Source organism: Scatophagus argus, chromosome 11 (genome assembly GCF_020382885.2).
Source record: "Scatophagus argus isolate fScaArg1 chromosome 11, fScaArg1.pri, whole genome shotgun sequence".
Classification (NCBI taxonomy): Eukaryota; Metazoa; Chordata; class Actinopteri; family Scatophagidae; genus Scatophagus; species Scatophagus argus.
In genome coordinates, this window is record NC_058503.1 from 12,693,483 (window position 1) to 12,708,889 (window position 15,407).

At 39.3% G+C, this 15,407-nt stretch overlaps 2 protein-coding genes across 5 annotated transcripts in view; both read right to left on the bottom strand.

Moving 5' to 3' along the window:
* Positions 1–12,614, bottom strand: part of b3galt1b (UDP-Gal:betaGlcNAc beta 1,3-galactosyltransferase, polypeptide 1b) — a 40,358-nt gene extending 27,744 nt beyond the window's left edge. The window contains exon 1 of the mRNA XM_046403259.1: positions 12,042–12,614. The gene's annotated coding sequence lies outside the window, so the exon portion shown is untranslated. The remainder of the gene's footprint in view (positions 1–12,041) is intronic.
* Positions 12,615–13,248: 634 nt separating this feature from the next.
* Positions 13,249–15,407, bottom strand: part of xirp2b (xin actin binding repeat containing 2b) — a 35,015-nt gene continuing 32,856 nt past the window's right edge. For all 4 annotated transcript variants that reach the window (XM_046403884.1, XM_046403882.1, XM_046403883.1 and 1 more), the window contains 2 exons: positions 14,892–15,021; positions 13,249–14,744 (listed from right to left, as the gene is read on the bottom strand). In XM_046403884.1, the coding sequence (XP_046259840.1) occupies positions 14,342–14,744; positions 14,892–15,021 (533 nt within the window). In that variant the 3' untranslated portion in view covers positions 13,249–14,341. The remainder of the gene's footprint in view (positions 14,745–14,891; positions 15,022–15,407) is intronic.

The following is a 15,407-nucleotide window of genomic DNA, read 5'->3' on the forward strand; positions in this document are numbered from 1 at the left end:
ATATCCTGTTTACAAAAGATGTTTTCATTTGGTTAGAGCTCCTTTAAGCTAGAAAAAGACATACTTTCCCTCTGTCTCAGACTCTTCCATCCAGTCCCGGTAAATATTCTCCCAGTTCAGCTTTCATTGCTTTAAATACTTCTTATCTTATTGCAAATGGACCCATGAAACCATGTGTGTTTATCTTCCTCTGTCAAATGCCACCATTTTGTCATGATAAAATGTTCACTGCTTTTGCATTTCTTTCTTTCATAATTAACTGATACAATTATTGAGTGACTGATGGAGAAGAAGCAAGTATTAGTTCATCTTGCTGCCTTCTTTCACACTGAGCATTGAGCAAACAGAAGAGAGGACGTGTTTTTCCTTAGAGTCATGACACTACACTTCTACAGTTCCCCCAAACAAATCACGTTTTCTCATTTAGCAAATCTATCTGGAGAGCTCTACGCCACAGAGAAGAGAAACAGCAGAGGACTCGTCTGTGATCTCCCTCCCATCGAACAGATGTTGCCTCCCAAGTTGCAAAGTAGCTGACCTTTTCTCTCCTCTGAGGGAGAACATCACCTCTTGAATAGCAAGTTGTCCCGCTAAAGAAAACGGAACGATATCATCATATTATATATATATATATATAATGCATAATCCCCATGTTTTAAGTTGATAAGGTGAATACGTTTTTATGAAGAAAAGGAAGCACAATAACTTCCCTGGAGCTCTTCACTGGCACTGCAGAATTACAAGTGAAAAAAAGCGCTTGAGGGATGCTTCAGGGAATGATCGAACAGTTGGGTTTTCTTAACTCTCTTGGCTAAAATGCTTCTATTTCACTTGTGTTTCAACTAAAATCTCTTTTCAAGCAGTCATTGCAGTGACAGCTCCAGTGCTTTTGGATATATTGATCTGGGACACCGTTCCTCTTACACCAATACAAAAGTCAAACTGATATGGTGCTTAAAGCACATCGTCCTGTATGTTGCTGGACTGAAGTACTTCTCATCTTCCTGAGCCATGCCTCATACTTTTTCTGCATCCACCACCAAGGCTCCACTTCAGTAATTGGCTGGGGATTTTGTGGAATATCAATTCCAGGCAGGCTGTGCATTGCTTTGCTGAAGGTGCTGGTTCAGTGTCACCTTCACAGCCTGTCCCGTCGCTCGGTGCCCCCGAGACGGAAGGAACAGCACTGAGATCAGAGGCATCACGTCTTGTTTTCTCTGATAACTGCCCAGGATCAAGTGAAAGGGATTCAGAAGACGCCTTTGACTTACTCTGGTTATAGTGCAGGGCACAGTGTTGACTTAATATTGTTGACACTAACGTCATTATAAAGACAGAAACACACAGCACACTGCCACATATACACACAAAGAAAATAAATCTACTTTTTACTGCCATCACAAAACACTCACTCTCTTCATGGCAAGCTCTGCTCTCTGTTCTTACGGGCAGCTTTGTTTTCTTTGGTTGCCATGTGGGGCCTAGATGACACAACTTTGAACATGGATGCAGCAAGACACCAGCTCTCTCTTTCAATGCATGTTTTTAAGACACGAATGGTTTTGATTTGAGGCTGAGAAAAAGCACCCAACAACTTTAAACTACCAGTGGGAGATGGGCTTCTCAAATGGCTTCTTTTTGTTTTATCCTACTCATGTGCATTGCGCCTCAAATGAACTGTGATATGCTAACTAAAGCATAGCATGTTTTGCTACATTAGAACATTTACTCAACTGTGAAGTCATCTCTGCACCATTTTGTGGTTGTTGCTCACATTAGTGTGTCTGTATTATGCATGAGATCCTGCTGCAGTTTATTGTGTACCTCATGTGTCAGTCCTGCATAGTGTGACTTGTAATATCTCACTGCCGGTCAACCGAGTTAAAGTCATTTTGCACCTCTTTCATAATTCCAACACATCGATTAGAAACACCTGTGAATTTCACAGTTTGGCTGTTAAGCTTTCTTGTGTTCACTGATGGACAGTCTCTTATTTGCTTAAATGTTAAGGGGATAAAGACATGTAAAACGCTATATTGTCTTCTTGCACAGCACCTACAGCAGAACCTCCGTCAGAGGCACAGCTACCTGTGGGTGATAATAACTTTCAATGACCCTGAGAAGTCAGCATTTCAAAAGAATGTATTCTCCACAGAGTGGTCGGATATGAAGGGTTCAATAAGTTGTGCTAAGTTGTGCTTTTTTGTGCACTCAATGGAATATCAATTGAACTGCTGTTGGTTTATTAATTTTAAAAATGGCTTCTATCTGTTATTCATATGCATACTGAACAACAGCGACAACAAAAAGACTCAAATAAAGGAGTGTCTGACTGAAGAATATAACCATCTGTGTGCAGTTTGGCTTTTTTGTTGTTATTGGCTTTTAGCAAAAGCACAAAACTATGACTATAGGAAAAGGTAATGCAGAATTCAGTTCTTCATTGCCTCTTCTGTTCTCACTTCATAGTACTGGAATACTATTAAAACAAGTTAGCTGTGTGGGAGCAAAACTGATAGACCATTCAGACGTCTTTATGTGAAACTTGGACGCCTGATTTAAAAGTGTTCCCAAAGGATTTTGGTATATCCTCACATTTGAGAATCTGGCTCTAGCCAACATTTACCACCTTTGCTTAATTAATAAAAGTGCTGCTAATAATTTCCTGTGACAGACTAAACATTTTGGCACTAAATAGGCAAACAGGCTTGTGATCTTGCGTGTGGGTACAAATGTATCATTATTCGGCTCTGTAAAATGAACCAGGCTAAACCAAATCCAGTGAGATTAGGACGAGCTCCAGAGAGCAGGATGAGCAGGGATGATGCAATGAGTGAAAATGGTTAACTGGCTGATTTGGACACTAGGGTACCATAATGCATATTCAAGCTGAGTACTGTGTGAGCCCTGCGAGCGTCCACAACACTGGGACTTGGACTGAGGGAGTTTAAATGAGGGGAATCAGCTCCAGAGGGACTACTTCCTGCTGCCAGACAGAGAGCTAATTTATTCCATGCCTTAAAATCACATGCTGCATCAGATAAAATTTTGCTTTTACAGCCCTCTAAACTAATAGGAGCCCACTGTAATTTGAAACAAATTACTCCTAAACATTCAGTGTTGAACCTTTACAAGACAACACAACGCATAAGTACCTCCAGCAGACAACACTATAATGAATCGACAGATTTTGTGTTTTTAGCTGAACTAGTTATTAACTATAGCTAGCTAACTGTTTGGTTGCAACAAACTGGTGATGCTGTTTTGCCCTCGTTGTTCACTGTTAAGTTTGCTTGAAATGATGTAATGAAGCCCCAGTGAGTTTTATATGGAAGTGTACCGGACTAAAATAGTCTTTTAATACTGCATTGTATGTCAGCAACAGGTCACATGGTGACTTAGGAGGCGATCTGACCTTGAGTGTTTTGAATAGATTGACGTGCAGTTAACACATTGGTCATAATTTTGTTTTAATGAAGAGTCAACTCCTGGTGTTTGCGCCTGGTTAACCCTAACCCCTAACCCTAAAAAGGCATGATGCGACGAAATGCACTGTTGGTTAAATGCAGCCCAACCTAAGCCAAAGAGGAGAACGATGGCTTTGAAATAATGAAATAATTAAAGTACATGACAAAAAACAAAATGTTCTGAGTAAATAAAGTAAAATACGGCAAGACTTGTGGCTCTTTTAACTGTTTGGTTGTTCAGGTCCAAACGTTAATTGTAATTAACTGGGTTGGCACTAAGTGAGGTTAGTAGAAAAGGTGAACGTTAAGTTACAGATCTGTGGCAGCAGGATGCAAAATCCAGTCCCTTGTGATAAAGTCAAACGCTGACAGGGGTAATAAGTCATCCTGTACGAAAAGAATACTGGGCTACGTTGAAAGGGCTACATATAAAGTAAGACAGCATCATAACACCTCTGTAATAAATGTCTCACATTAATTCACACAAGAGTTTCAGTGAACTCTAAAAGTCAGCTTTCATACTTTCAGTGGTCATTTATGTTTGTTGTTTCAGAAGGCAGAAAATGTAGCTCTTTCTGCATATACTTCCGCATCGGCCCATTTCTTTGCCCAGGAGAGCAGTTTGGTACCTCTGAACATACAAGATTTTGATGCATTTAGAGTTATAGAAGCATAAGGAAAAGAAATCAGATACGGGCTGAGCTCGGAGACCGTTAAAGACTATGAAGTTGCTCAGCTGACTGAGACTGCAAGTTAAAGGATTACAGCTCTCTTATGGTAGACCACATATTATCTGACTGCACCAGCTCTGCAGGAGCTATACTTAAGCAAATTCTGTGAGCCAAAAATAGCAGCAGATGCAGAGTGAAAAACCATTAACATTGATTGAATGACTATTCAGTCTGAAAATATTACTTTTACACTGGTATTGGTTTTAGCATTATTGTGTATCATAGTAATATTTTTGTTCAAATGCATTAATCAAACATGTATGGTATTTATTCTGTAAGGACCTAACTGAACTTTCACTTTCTTTTAGTGCTGTCATGTGTGACATCTTATATGCTGCTAGCAAATAGATTTGGATGATTTAGTCTCTCTGCACCATATTTTAAAGACAAACACCACACAAAATGACACACTATTTCACAAAGCCGTCAAATATGCTCCAAAATATCATCTGTTGTCTTTAAACCCACAGCGATGGATCTAAAAATATCCTCCTTCTCTGCTTGTAAACAAACAATGCTTAAATTGTATGAGTCAAGATGCTGGCTAGTGGGTTAAAGCTGCTTTCCCATATGAGGGTCATGACTCCTGCAGAACTTGTCTTGTCACAGCAATAAAAATGGTTAGATCTGCTGGTCCCTGGGGAAATCAAGTCAAACTTCAACAGGCCCGAGATCAAACTCATTCTTCTAATAAGGTAGCTAGAAGTCAGTCATGGGCTGGAATTGTTCCTCAACATAGTGTTTCCCCTATAATTGCACAGGTCTGGTGGGCTGCCAACGGGCCAAACGGGAAGCCCTGACAGGCAAAAAAAAAAAAAATGTTTTTACTAGAAAGTATAATGTAAAACATCCTTTAATTTCCTTTTAATTTCTTTAAATCCTTTCTGTTGTGCGTTTCTGCCAGCACAATAACTCAATTCTCTCTGTATTTTACCAAGTTGCACTGTCTGGTCGAAGGTAAGTGTATTTATTGAACCTCTGTACTGTCAGTTGAGACCCATTTTGATAATTAGCCTGTTTTGAAATTAGCCTTATTGAGCGTGAAACTGACTGCAACTAACTGTACCACTGTAACTTACTGAGAAACAGAGCAGAGCGGAAAAGAGGCATGTGAATGAAGGTAGCATTACTGGAGCTGACAACATGTTGCATTACTGTGAGTGCAATAAAACAACAAGAGTGAATGATGAATATGATCTGTATTAAACCAAAGACGGACAGATGTCGACCTCAAAAGGCCCCTCTAAAACTAAAAACGGACAGACACCGACACAATCCCCACCACGCTTGTCCATCCACCGGCAGACCGAAGTCTTCAGCCTTGAGGGGAAAAGCTGCCTCCCAGTAAAACACATTTCTTCAGTCTCATTAAACAGATGGAAAAGGATGAACGCTGCCCACCACTCTGCGTACTCATGATGTTTTTTTCACACCAGTTCTTCAACAGATCTGTCAGTAACTGCTTAACAACACAACATGAAACACTGTAGGTTTGAATATGGATGAAACAAAATTGCCAATAATGTCAGTATGCAAGAAAATATTTCACTCTGCTGTGAAAATATGTCATAACTGAAGAGCAGGAGCCAATAACCAATCAAAAGCCTACTTTGATGTGCACAAAATCACATTTAAAAACTGTGTTGTGTTGTGCATTGTGTGTCTAATTTAATTGATGTAATGGTTTAGACGGTTCTCTCTGTTAAGTGAGAAGAAACTCATTAATGAAAAAAAAACCAAAAAACTACAGCTGTGAGGCTGCTCCAGAGTCTCGTTAAACTGTGGATACAAAAAGTAATTACAGAATGTGTGTGGGAGGATCATAATGATTGAAGCTGGGGACGGATATGGATGCACGCACGCTAACAAGACAATAAGAAGCAGGTGAATGCTGTAGGTGCTAAAAGCTCCCACATTTAATGAAAGGGTAATAAAATTGCAGCAGGCAAAGGACTGTGAAAACCTTTAAATTTAATATTCAGATATTAAAGAAGTTTTCTGCTCTGTTCTCAAAACAAAGGTAACTTTTCTGTAATAGTATTGCTGGTTTTGGACAGGCTTATAGTGGCTGTATTCCTCTTGAGACCCTAAACAAAGGTAATGTGACATAATTTCAGAGTTATTTCAGCTACTTCATTTTGCTAGACAGATCTGCGCTTTCAGAAAGCACGAAAAAAAAATAGAAGTTTCATTACTGGAAAACATGTTTAATTAGGTCCTGTAAATAGGATGTGGGGTTGGAGGCTGTAATCGCCTGGGGTTCTTCAAAACACAGAAAAGGCAAGCTTTAATGCCAACAGATAATTTGAGGCGCAAGAGGCCTAATCATCCCTTCTGAACCATTTTGGTTATTTTCCCAGGAGGAAAAGCTCTTAAGCTTTTCCTCATTGTATGAGAAATGGGCATGTAAACAACATTCAAAATTTTATTCCTACATCTATCTGTTCAACTTTTACTTTCTGCTTAATTGGAAAGTTGGGGGTGTGATCCCCAACTCCGACTGCATGTCGACGTGTCCTTGAGCAGGATACTGAACCCTGAACACTGTGTGAATGGCTGTGCATAGAAATGCTGTGGTGCACATTGGATAGAAAGTGCTGTATATCAGGTCAGCAACCTGCACAGCAGCCGCTGCCATCACAATGTGTGTGTGTGAGAGAGAATCAGGCATGTGTTGTAAAGCGCTTTTAGTAGTCAGTAGACTGGAAAAGCACTATATAAATGCAAGTCCATTTACAATTTACTATTCTTTTGTTGGCAAAGTTTTCATTTCCTTCACCCTTGTACCCTTCCTCTTCATCCTTCACATTATTCATCTCCATTCTCCCTCCCCCCTTCTTCTCATGTGCATCGTATCTCTCCCTTCTACCCCCACACAAACTCTCCTTCTTCCTGGCCTCATATTTGTTTTCCTAACTGGAACTGCCATCAGTGAATCTGGATTTAAGCTGGGAAAGTATTTGTCAATATATCAGTTTTTGATTTTGATAATAGATTCATTGTAAAGTCTTTTTTCAAGAAAACATTACATAATTGCTGCCTCTAAATTTGATGCTTTTTTGTTGTCTTACCTGGTAGAAAATTTAATATTTTGGGATTTGGACTGTTTTTGCATTTTAGGGCATTAAATTGCAAAATGATTGATAAATCTATCAGGAGATTAATCTACAGTGAACATGATTCTTACAGTAGCTGCAGCCCTAAATTACATACTGATCGACCATATTAAATAAACAACAGGTTATGAAAATCCAGTCTATACCTGAGCATCACCAAACTCATCAAACCAGCACTGCTACCAGTGGAGCATATGTTCAGTGTATATACCACATGAATTATATATGTAACATCCTGATGGGAAAACCCATATATTAATTAAGTCATGTGTCACTGAGTCCTATGATCAATTGCCACCCAATGCACACATGCAGAAAATGATAGGATAAAAGATATGGTATGCTGCAATAAGATTATCTATGATACACGATGGTACCTCTATAAATGAAGAGGAAAATATGTCACTAACAAGGCAAAAGGGGAGATTGGAGTTAGTGACTGTAAGAGATTTTAGTTTTAAAAGAGTTTTGTAGACAGCTGAGATGAAGGTGTGTATGAAGTGTAGCAAACTGACTTCTTCTTATGGCTACATTTTCATTAGATTTCATTTTCATTTCATTTCATTTCTTTTCTGTTTTCAATTCAGTTTTAGTTTCACTTGAATTCCATCTACACTACCAGTCAAAAGTCTGGACACACCTTCTCATTCAGTGTTTTTTCTTTATTTTTTAATTTTAGATTACTCAAAGTAGGTGTCACTATAAGGCAGATGGGTTGACGCAGAAAAGGGCTGAACCCCAATGCAGACTCAAAAGGGCAGACAGGCGAGGTAGAGGTCCAAGCCATAGTCTTTATTTTAATAAAGCAAAAAACTCAAAAAGCACACCCACTGTGGCAAAACTGTGGCAAAACTCCTGGCAAAAACACAACAGGACATGGCAAAGAAAGGCAAAAAGAGCCTGGCATGACAAGAAGACATTCAAGAAATAACACAAACGCTCTGACAAAGGTGGCTGGGAAGACAAGGACTAAATAGACATGACAACGAGACACAGGTGACACACATTAGGAGGGAGAAAGCAATCAAGAAAACTAAAAGTAAAGTTACCTGAAAACAGGACACACAGGGGAAGTGACGCTTTTCAAAATAAAACACACCTCCAGACTGTGTAAGGGCTATTTGACCAAGAAGGAGAGTGATGGAGTGCTGCGCCTGATGACCTGGCCTCCACAGTCACCTGACCTAAACTCAGTGGAGATGGTTTGGGATGAGATGGACCGCAGAGTGAAGGCAAAAGAGCCAACAAGTGCTCAGCATCTCCTTCAAGGCTGTTGACTACCTCATGAAGGTCATCGCAAGAATGCCGAGAGTGTGCAAAGCAGTAAGGAAAGCAAAGGGTGGCTATTTTGAAGAATCTAAAATATAAAACATTCCATAGGTGTTTATTCATAGCTTTGATGCCTTCAGTGAGAATCTGCAATGTAAATAGTCATGAAAGAAGAACCATTAAATGAGAAGGTGTGTCCAAACTTTTGACTGGTAGTGTGAGAGTGTGTGTGTGTGTGTGTGTGTGTGTGTGTGTGCACCGATATTTACATAAGCTACACAGTTTGGTTTTTTTTTTTTTTTGCTTTTTTGCTTACATTTTTTCCCCATATGTTCTTCCTGCCACTAGGAGTACACTTATTATTTTTAGTTAGTTTTGAAAGTCCACAATATCACTATTTTTATTCAGTTAATTAAAATGCTTCACACCTAGTTTTAGTTTTGAGTTTAATTTTATTTAAACTGGCAATAGACATATTTTTTGCATGAACGTATCATTATAAATGTTAACTATAGAAAATAATGATTACTGAATAATGATACCATCAATGTTTAGATTGGTTCTTTATAAATCCCTTATTCACTATGCAATTTTGTCTGCCACCAGGCATGAAAATATCCAGAAAAATTAAGGCTAACTTGCAATGTTTCCTGTCTCCATTATAGACTGAGTGAATAAACTCATGCTTATGTCTTGTGTTGTTAGTCAACGCTACTCTGAGGAAAACACAAAGTGATCCATTTGTCTTTGTGACAGCCGCGGCAACAATAAAAAAATACTTTTTCACACAAAAGCACAAAGGAAAAGGAAACACACAATAGATCATACCACAATAGTGATGCCTGAGGATCAGTAAAATTTCAGCAAGGCTAATTAACAGACCTACAGCTCAGTTTCATAGGAAAACATGCAGGGAAGTAATGCTGTCATGGAGTGACATTAAAAACTGCACAACATTTGCATAAATTCCAACATGCAAAATAAAACTGTTCAATTTCTGAGGAACACAATACGCAGCAGCCAAGCAGGAACGGCACCCAGAAGAGCCTCTCACATATGAACAATGAAACAAACAACTACAAGTTCTTCACAGTGAATCACGCATGTGTTTTAAGTTAACCATCCCCTCCACTCTCTTATGTAAGTTGTGTTGCATTTGTTACCACAAATAGCGCTTATTTAATCTTTTGAGTCTGTAGAGTTGATTTATCCAGTAGTTTTACAGCACTGCTGCATCTAATTTCAACCTGAGAAGATATGCAATCAGCCAAAACGTGTATAGCACGTTCTAGTTAACACAATCCACTGAGTGAAGCTTGGACTCACTCACATGAACACTGGAATATAAATGTGCTAATATTTTCACGTATTAAATTTGTGAAGATTTGTTGATATATATCTGACAAATTTGGTTACATCTAGAGAGTCGACATATTTAGACGAGTTGCCTCCTAGCAGTCACTGTGCTCTTTACAGCCCACACACAGAAAGTGATTTAATCCTGCTTGGTTTTGAAGAAAAGGCAAAGTTTAGCCATAACCCATTGTAATATATAATTTTAGTTGTTTCTAATGACTTTCTGCTCTAATTATTTATTGTGAGGCTGCCAAGGAAAGGCTGCATTATGTGTGTGTGTGTGTGTGTGTGTGTGTGTGTGTGTGTGTGAGAGAGAGAGAGAGAGAGTGCGAGGGAGGAGAGGATAAGTTCTATCGAAGTCGCTGCCATTCGTGCTGGCCTTCTGCTCATTCTCAAATAGGTCAGGAGATGCTGCACATTTCTGAGTAAAGATTGTGTGTCTGGCTGTGCTTTGAGAGAACAGAGCACGCTGGCAGAAAAACAGCAAGAAAAGAAGCTGCACACACGTCAGCCTATTTTAGCAAGTCTCTACCCAGGCTGTTTTGGACATGTAAATACTGTGACTTGATAGAATAGCTATCATTGACCTAAACAGGCTGGATTGTGTGACTATTAAGCAAATAATAATGTTTTTCTTAGTTTTTAAACGAACAGTATCAGATAGAATTCAGAGTTTTTGCTGGTTTGCTTGCATCACACAGACCTTCAGCAACAGACATTTATTTGAAACAAATACTAAATACAAAATACACTGAAAACATGCATATAAATGCTAGTTGTAAGCCTGCAGAATCAAGGGAAGCAACAGTGACTAAGCAAAGATACAGTACGCTTAAACCAGGGATTAAGGCTTTAGATTCCCTAGACTAATTACACCTTGCAGAAATGTGATTAGTGAGAGCAGCCGCAGTAAGCAGGGCGCAGACACAGACGTGGAGTTAAAGCGTGAGCACAAGCTCTGCAGCGAGCAAAATAAACATAAAGATGCTTCTAGACAAACGGGCAGTCTGGCACACAGCGTTATTTACTGTACAAGCAGATGGTCATGTAATGGAAACCAATCATTTGGTTGAATGAGAGAAAGCATTAGCTTTTAATCCACATAATGATCTCGCATGTCCCAGTAATGGCAGCTCCTCCAGAGAGCTCGCTCCCTCTTCACTTTGAACTTTCATTCACACTATTTTTCATCCCACTGTCTCCTACGTAAGTGGTGAAGTGACATTCCTAGGAAAAATACCTGCATTCAGAGGATGCATATCTCAAAAAGAGAAATAAACAAGTACACCTGATATCATGATAAACTAGTGCTATAATCACTTGTTGGACTCTTTTCTTCTCTGGAAACTTTTGTGTTGGTGCCTACTGCAGTAAATATCAAGGATCAAAAAAAGCTTCTCTTACTCGTCCAAACTACACAAAGCTGTATGTCTGAAAAAACGCTCTCTAATTCTCTGTATTTACTGACTCACTGCACATCAGTCCACATGGACCCACAATAAACAATAATTAGAAATAAAAAGACAAATTATCCACTGAAGAGGGAACACAAAGAGACATTTTAATTTATCCGCCACTGGATGTTTCTCTCTCAAGTGAAATGCTAAGCACTGAAATTCAAGCATTTCTAAGGCATAGTAGCACTGCGAGGGAGAGAGAGAGAGAAAACACATTAAAATGAATAAATACATCCGTTTAAAGTTTGATAAGCCACTATATGTGACTTGGCCAGCTGAACCTTCCATCATCCTGGAAAACCTACGCATCTGCAGAGGTGACGGCTCCTGTCAAACCGGACTGAGATCAGTATGTGCCCCAAAGGAGGGGCGGATTGAATCAAAGTAGCTCCATCACTAAAAACCGGGACGAGTGACTGCAAGCTAAGACAGAGATCAAAACCCCGGACACCCCAAAACCTGCGGATGAGCGCACGGAAAAGAGGATTTTTTTTTTTTTATCTGCAGATAAACGAATGTTAAAACATTCCAGAAATTACACAAAAGTAGAAACATCACATCGCACCGCAACTCGCAAGATACGAGCAGCCCAACCTGCACGGCAGACATCATGTCGGATAGAAAAGACACCCTGGTTGTGCCTACCTTACTCAGTGTCTCCATCCCACTCAGACTTGTGGTCCTGATGAAACGCTGCTGCTTTGCTCCAGCATCCTGAAGCACTGTTATTTCCACTAGGAGGGGGAAACATGATGGTAGTGCAACTGGGCTGACGCACCGCCTGACGAGCCGGAGCCGACCAATCAGAACGTAAGCCGGTAGACTCCTTAACCAATCAGCTGAAAGCGAGAAAATGAGGGCTGCACGCTCACGGTGGTAAGCAAGGTAGATTGACGCTGTGCGAGAATTTCCAGTCAACTCCTGCAAACTGTCTTCACGCCAGACAACCACGTACAGCTCCGAGCATCCAGAGAGCCTGTGCTGAGCTGTTTTGTTGTTTGATTATTATACTGTGTGTTAATCCTAAATAATGCACCTTTTAAAGCTTGTAAGAATATCTCCACTGTTCATAGATGCAAGATTCAAAGGTTGACTCTAATCGACTAATAATAAAAATGATAAGAATAGGAGTAGAAATAAGAATTAGATAAAGAAATATGAAGAACAGCTACAACCTCAAAGAAAGTATTACAATCAGTGAGCAACGTAGGTGGGCTGTGTAAGTTTTCACTATATGTAAAAGTGGATATGTACATTTGTAGCAGCTGACAAAAGACAAAATTGTAACCTGTTTATGTGTCCCTAGTTGTATATAGAGCCTTAATTTTAATACTTCACTGCTCTTGAAGTTTTATAAGTGGTCAATGGCAGCAAGCGGTGCTAAGCTGGTGGACGTCCACACTGAGGAGCAGTAAGAGGATGAGTAACCACATTTGGTCATAAGCTTATTTTAGACTGGCTGTAAAATTTATCTAAGACATGTGCTTTATCCTCCGCCGCGGTCAAGCTGCGTGTCTTCAAGCTGTCCCACATCTGACTTTTTTTTTTCTTCTTCTTAAAGCTCAACTTCCACCTTTTTCCCCACAAAGAAACAGTTTCCTTGTCTACTGTCAGCACACCTGTGGTTTGAGGAAAATCCCCTCCAGGGTTGGGATAGCTTCTAAAGGAGATTACACTGATGGTGTGAAAGAGATCTGCTGACCCGCCCCTGTCTCCTATAGGCAGCTTCAACCAGACACACACACACACACACACACACACACACACACCTGACAAACTGACACAGTACTTCTTTGTATTTGATATGATGCAACAGAATCGCATTTCACTTTCAAAGAGACGATTGAAACAATTAAATTCAATATTTTATTGCCCTTAGATCAGCAATAAAGTAAGTGAACCAGCCTGACAGCATGACAGAATCAGGAATTTTCTTGTACAAAGCGAGGTATAATTATCTAATCTAAAAAATAAAATTCTTCATTCAAAAATATTTGTTGTTCAAAACAGGAAACAAATGTCCAAAACAAACATCACCAGTCCACCTGTTCATATTATATACTTTCAATATTATAAATAAAATAATTCCAGGATGCTTTTATGTAGTAGTCTGCACACCAGGTGCTACGAAAAGGCAAATGCAAAAATGTTGATATGCTGAAAGATAAAAGCCTCGACAAAATAATACAACAGCAAAGTCCACAGACCGAAACTGTTTTCGTGAATTGTGCATAGAGTAACATGAAAAAAATTAGTGAATTGTACAACAACCCAATTGATTTTAGAATAAAACAGGAGATGAAATAGACAGTGGGCCAAATTATATTTGGAAAGGACATAAATTTCAAGAGCAGTGGGAATTTAACCAAGGTTTAGTCTAAACCTGACTAGACCACCCAGAAATTTAGACTGAAACAACATTTACTGCGGTTAGTATTTTATTTGATCCAGAGCTTAAATTTGTTATGATGCTGTTTCTAGCCATAATGATTAAAATGATCTTTTTGTTGTTGTTTTTAGATTTGATTCAATTTCTAGTGTCACATGTTAAATGAGCGCTGACTACTGAACGGAACAGGAAAAAAGCAAACTGAAAAATTGCACATGGGACAAGCTGCTAGTTCGAGGCACACTGCTTCATCTCTACATCCGCTTTCCACCCACATCTGTCTTTCTAGCACTTACTTTCTTACTTACAATTAATTACAGCTACAACCTGCTTCTCCACTGGTACACCATTTACAAGTATATACACAACAATTTTCCTTTCATTTTCTTACGTTTCATGTTCCCTTATATCACTTAACTGCATGACCTTCATTCAAACACTTCCTCAGCTATGCCAACAGGACACTTCTTTCCTCGTTTCCTATTCATTCTTATGTTCTTCTTCTTTGCTTTTTTTCTTTCTTTTTGACTAAACGGTGTAGTTGGTTGACTACATTTCAAAGGACACTTCTGGGAACAGCCTTTCTGTGCTGGTGTGTGGGTGTCTTCGGGGAGTTGTCTTGAGGGGGCCACTGTGGTTTAGTTAGCTGAATGTCTTCTTCTATTTTAAAGGCTTTCTTTGGGAGATCAGCCTGTGGAGGCCAAACTACAGATATTTTGTTGTAGTGTGGTTTGCTTTCATCACACGTTTTTGTCATTTCAATGTGTGTTTTTTCTACTGAACTTAGGCTGCTCATGGAATATCTATATTCAAGTTTCTCATCTGAGGGGATAGGTCCACCACTTCCTGTGGGAGGTTTCTGCCCAAGTCCATTATCGTAGCTCCCTTTGGACTTGAGGAGTTGTTTGTAATGGTGAAGACAGTAGAAATGTCCATGGAGAGAGACATAATTTCCTAGGCTGCAAGAGAAAAGTAAAGTCTTTCTTTCAGAGGTGCATAAAATCTTAAAATAGCCTACAGTTAGTTTACATCTATTTATGAACTGTAAAGCCCTTAGTTCCATGGTTTCCATGGTGAGAATTTATTTTAATAAAAGCCATATTTACCTTAATTTACTTCTGCAGTGCTCACAGCAGAAACAGGATTTATGGTACTTTTTTTGTCCACTATCAGAGCATCCATCGGATAAGCTCTCCTCCGACATACCGTGCAGAGCTCCGACTTCGGAACTCGAACCTGTTTGAAAAAGAGATAAACTTTCAATTACCTTTGGGTCGCTTTACAATACAACAGCTGCAGCTTTTTATTGTGGTTAAGTTGTCAGTACAACACGGGAAAACAATACATTTGTATTCAAAAACGGCTCATATATGATCATTCATTTACTCTAATAAAACATTTACAATGGACATGAAAATGATTGGTTCAGTGTTTACTTCTTTAGGATTTCATTTTATCCTTTCATTTACCTGCAAACATGCAGGCATAGATGGCCATGCATCTCTCAACTGCACTTTGGCAGTGTTTGTGAGCACTACAAATGAGCTGTCATCCAGTTCAGTGCAAGCCCTCAAGTAATACTGGTACAGGTAATTTCCCTGTTGGAAATGTACCTTATATGC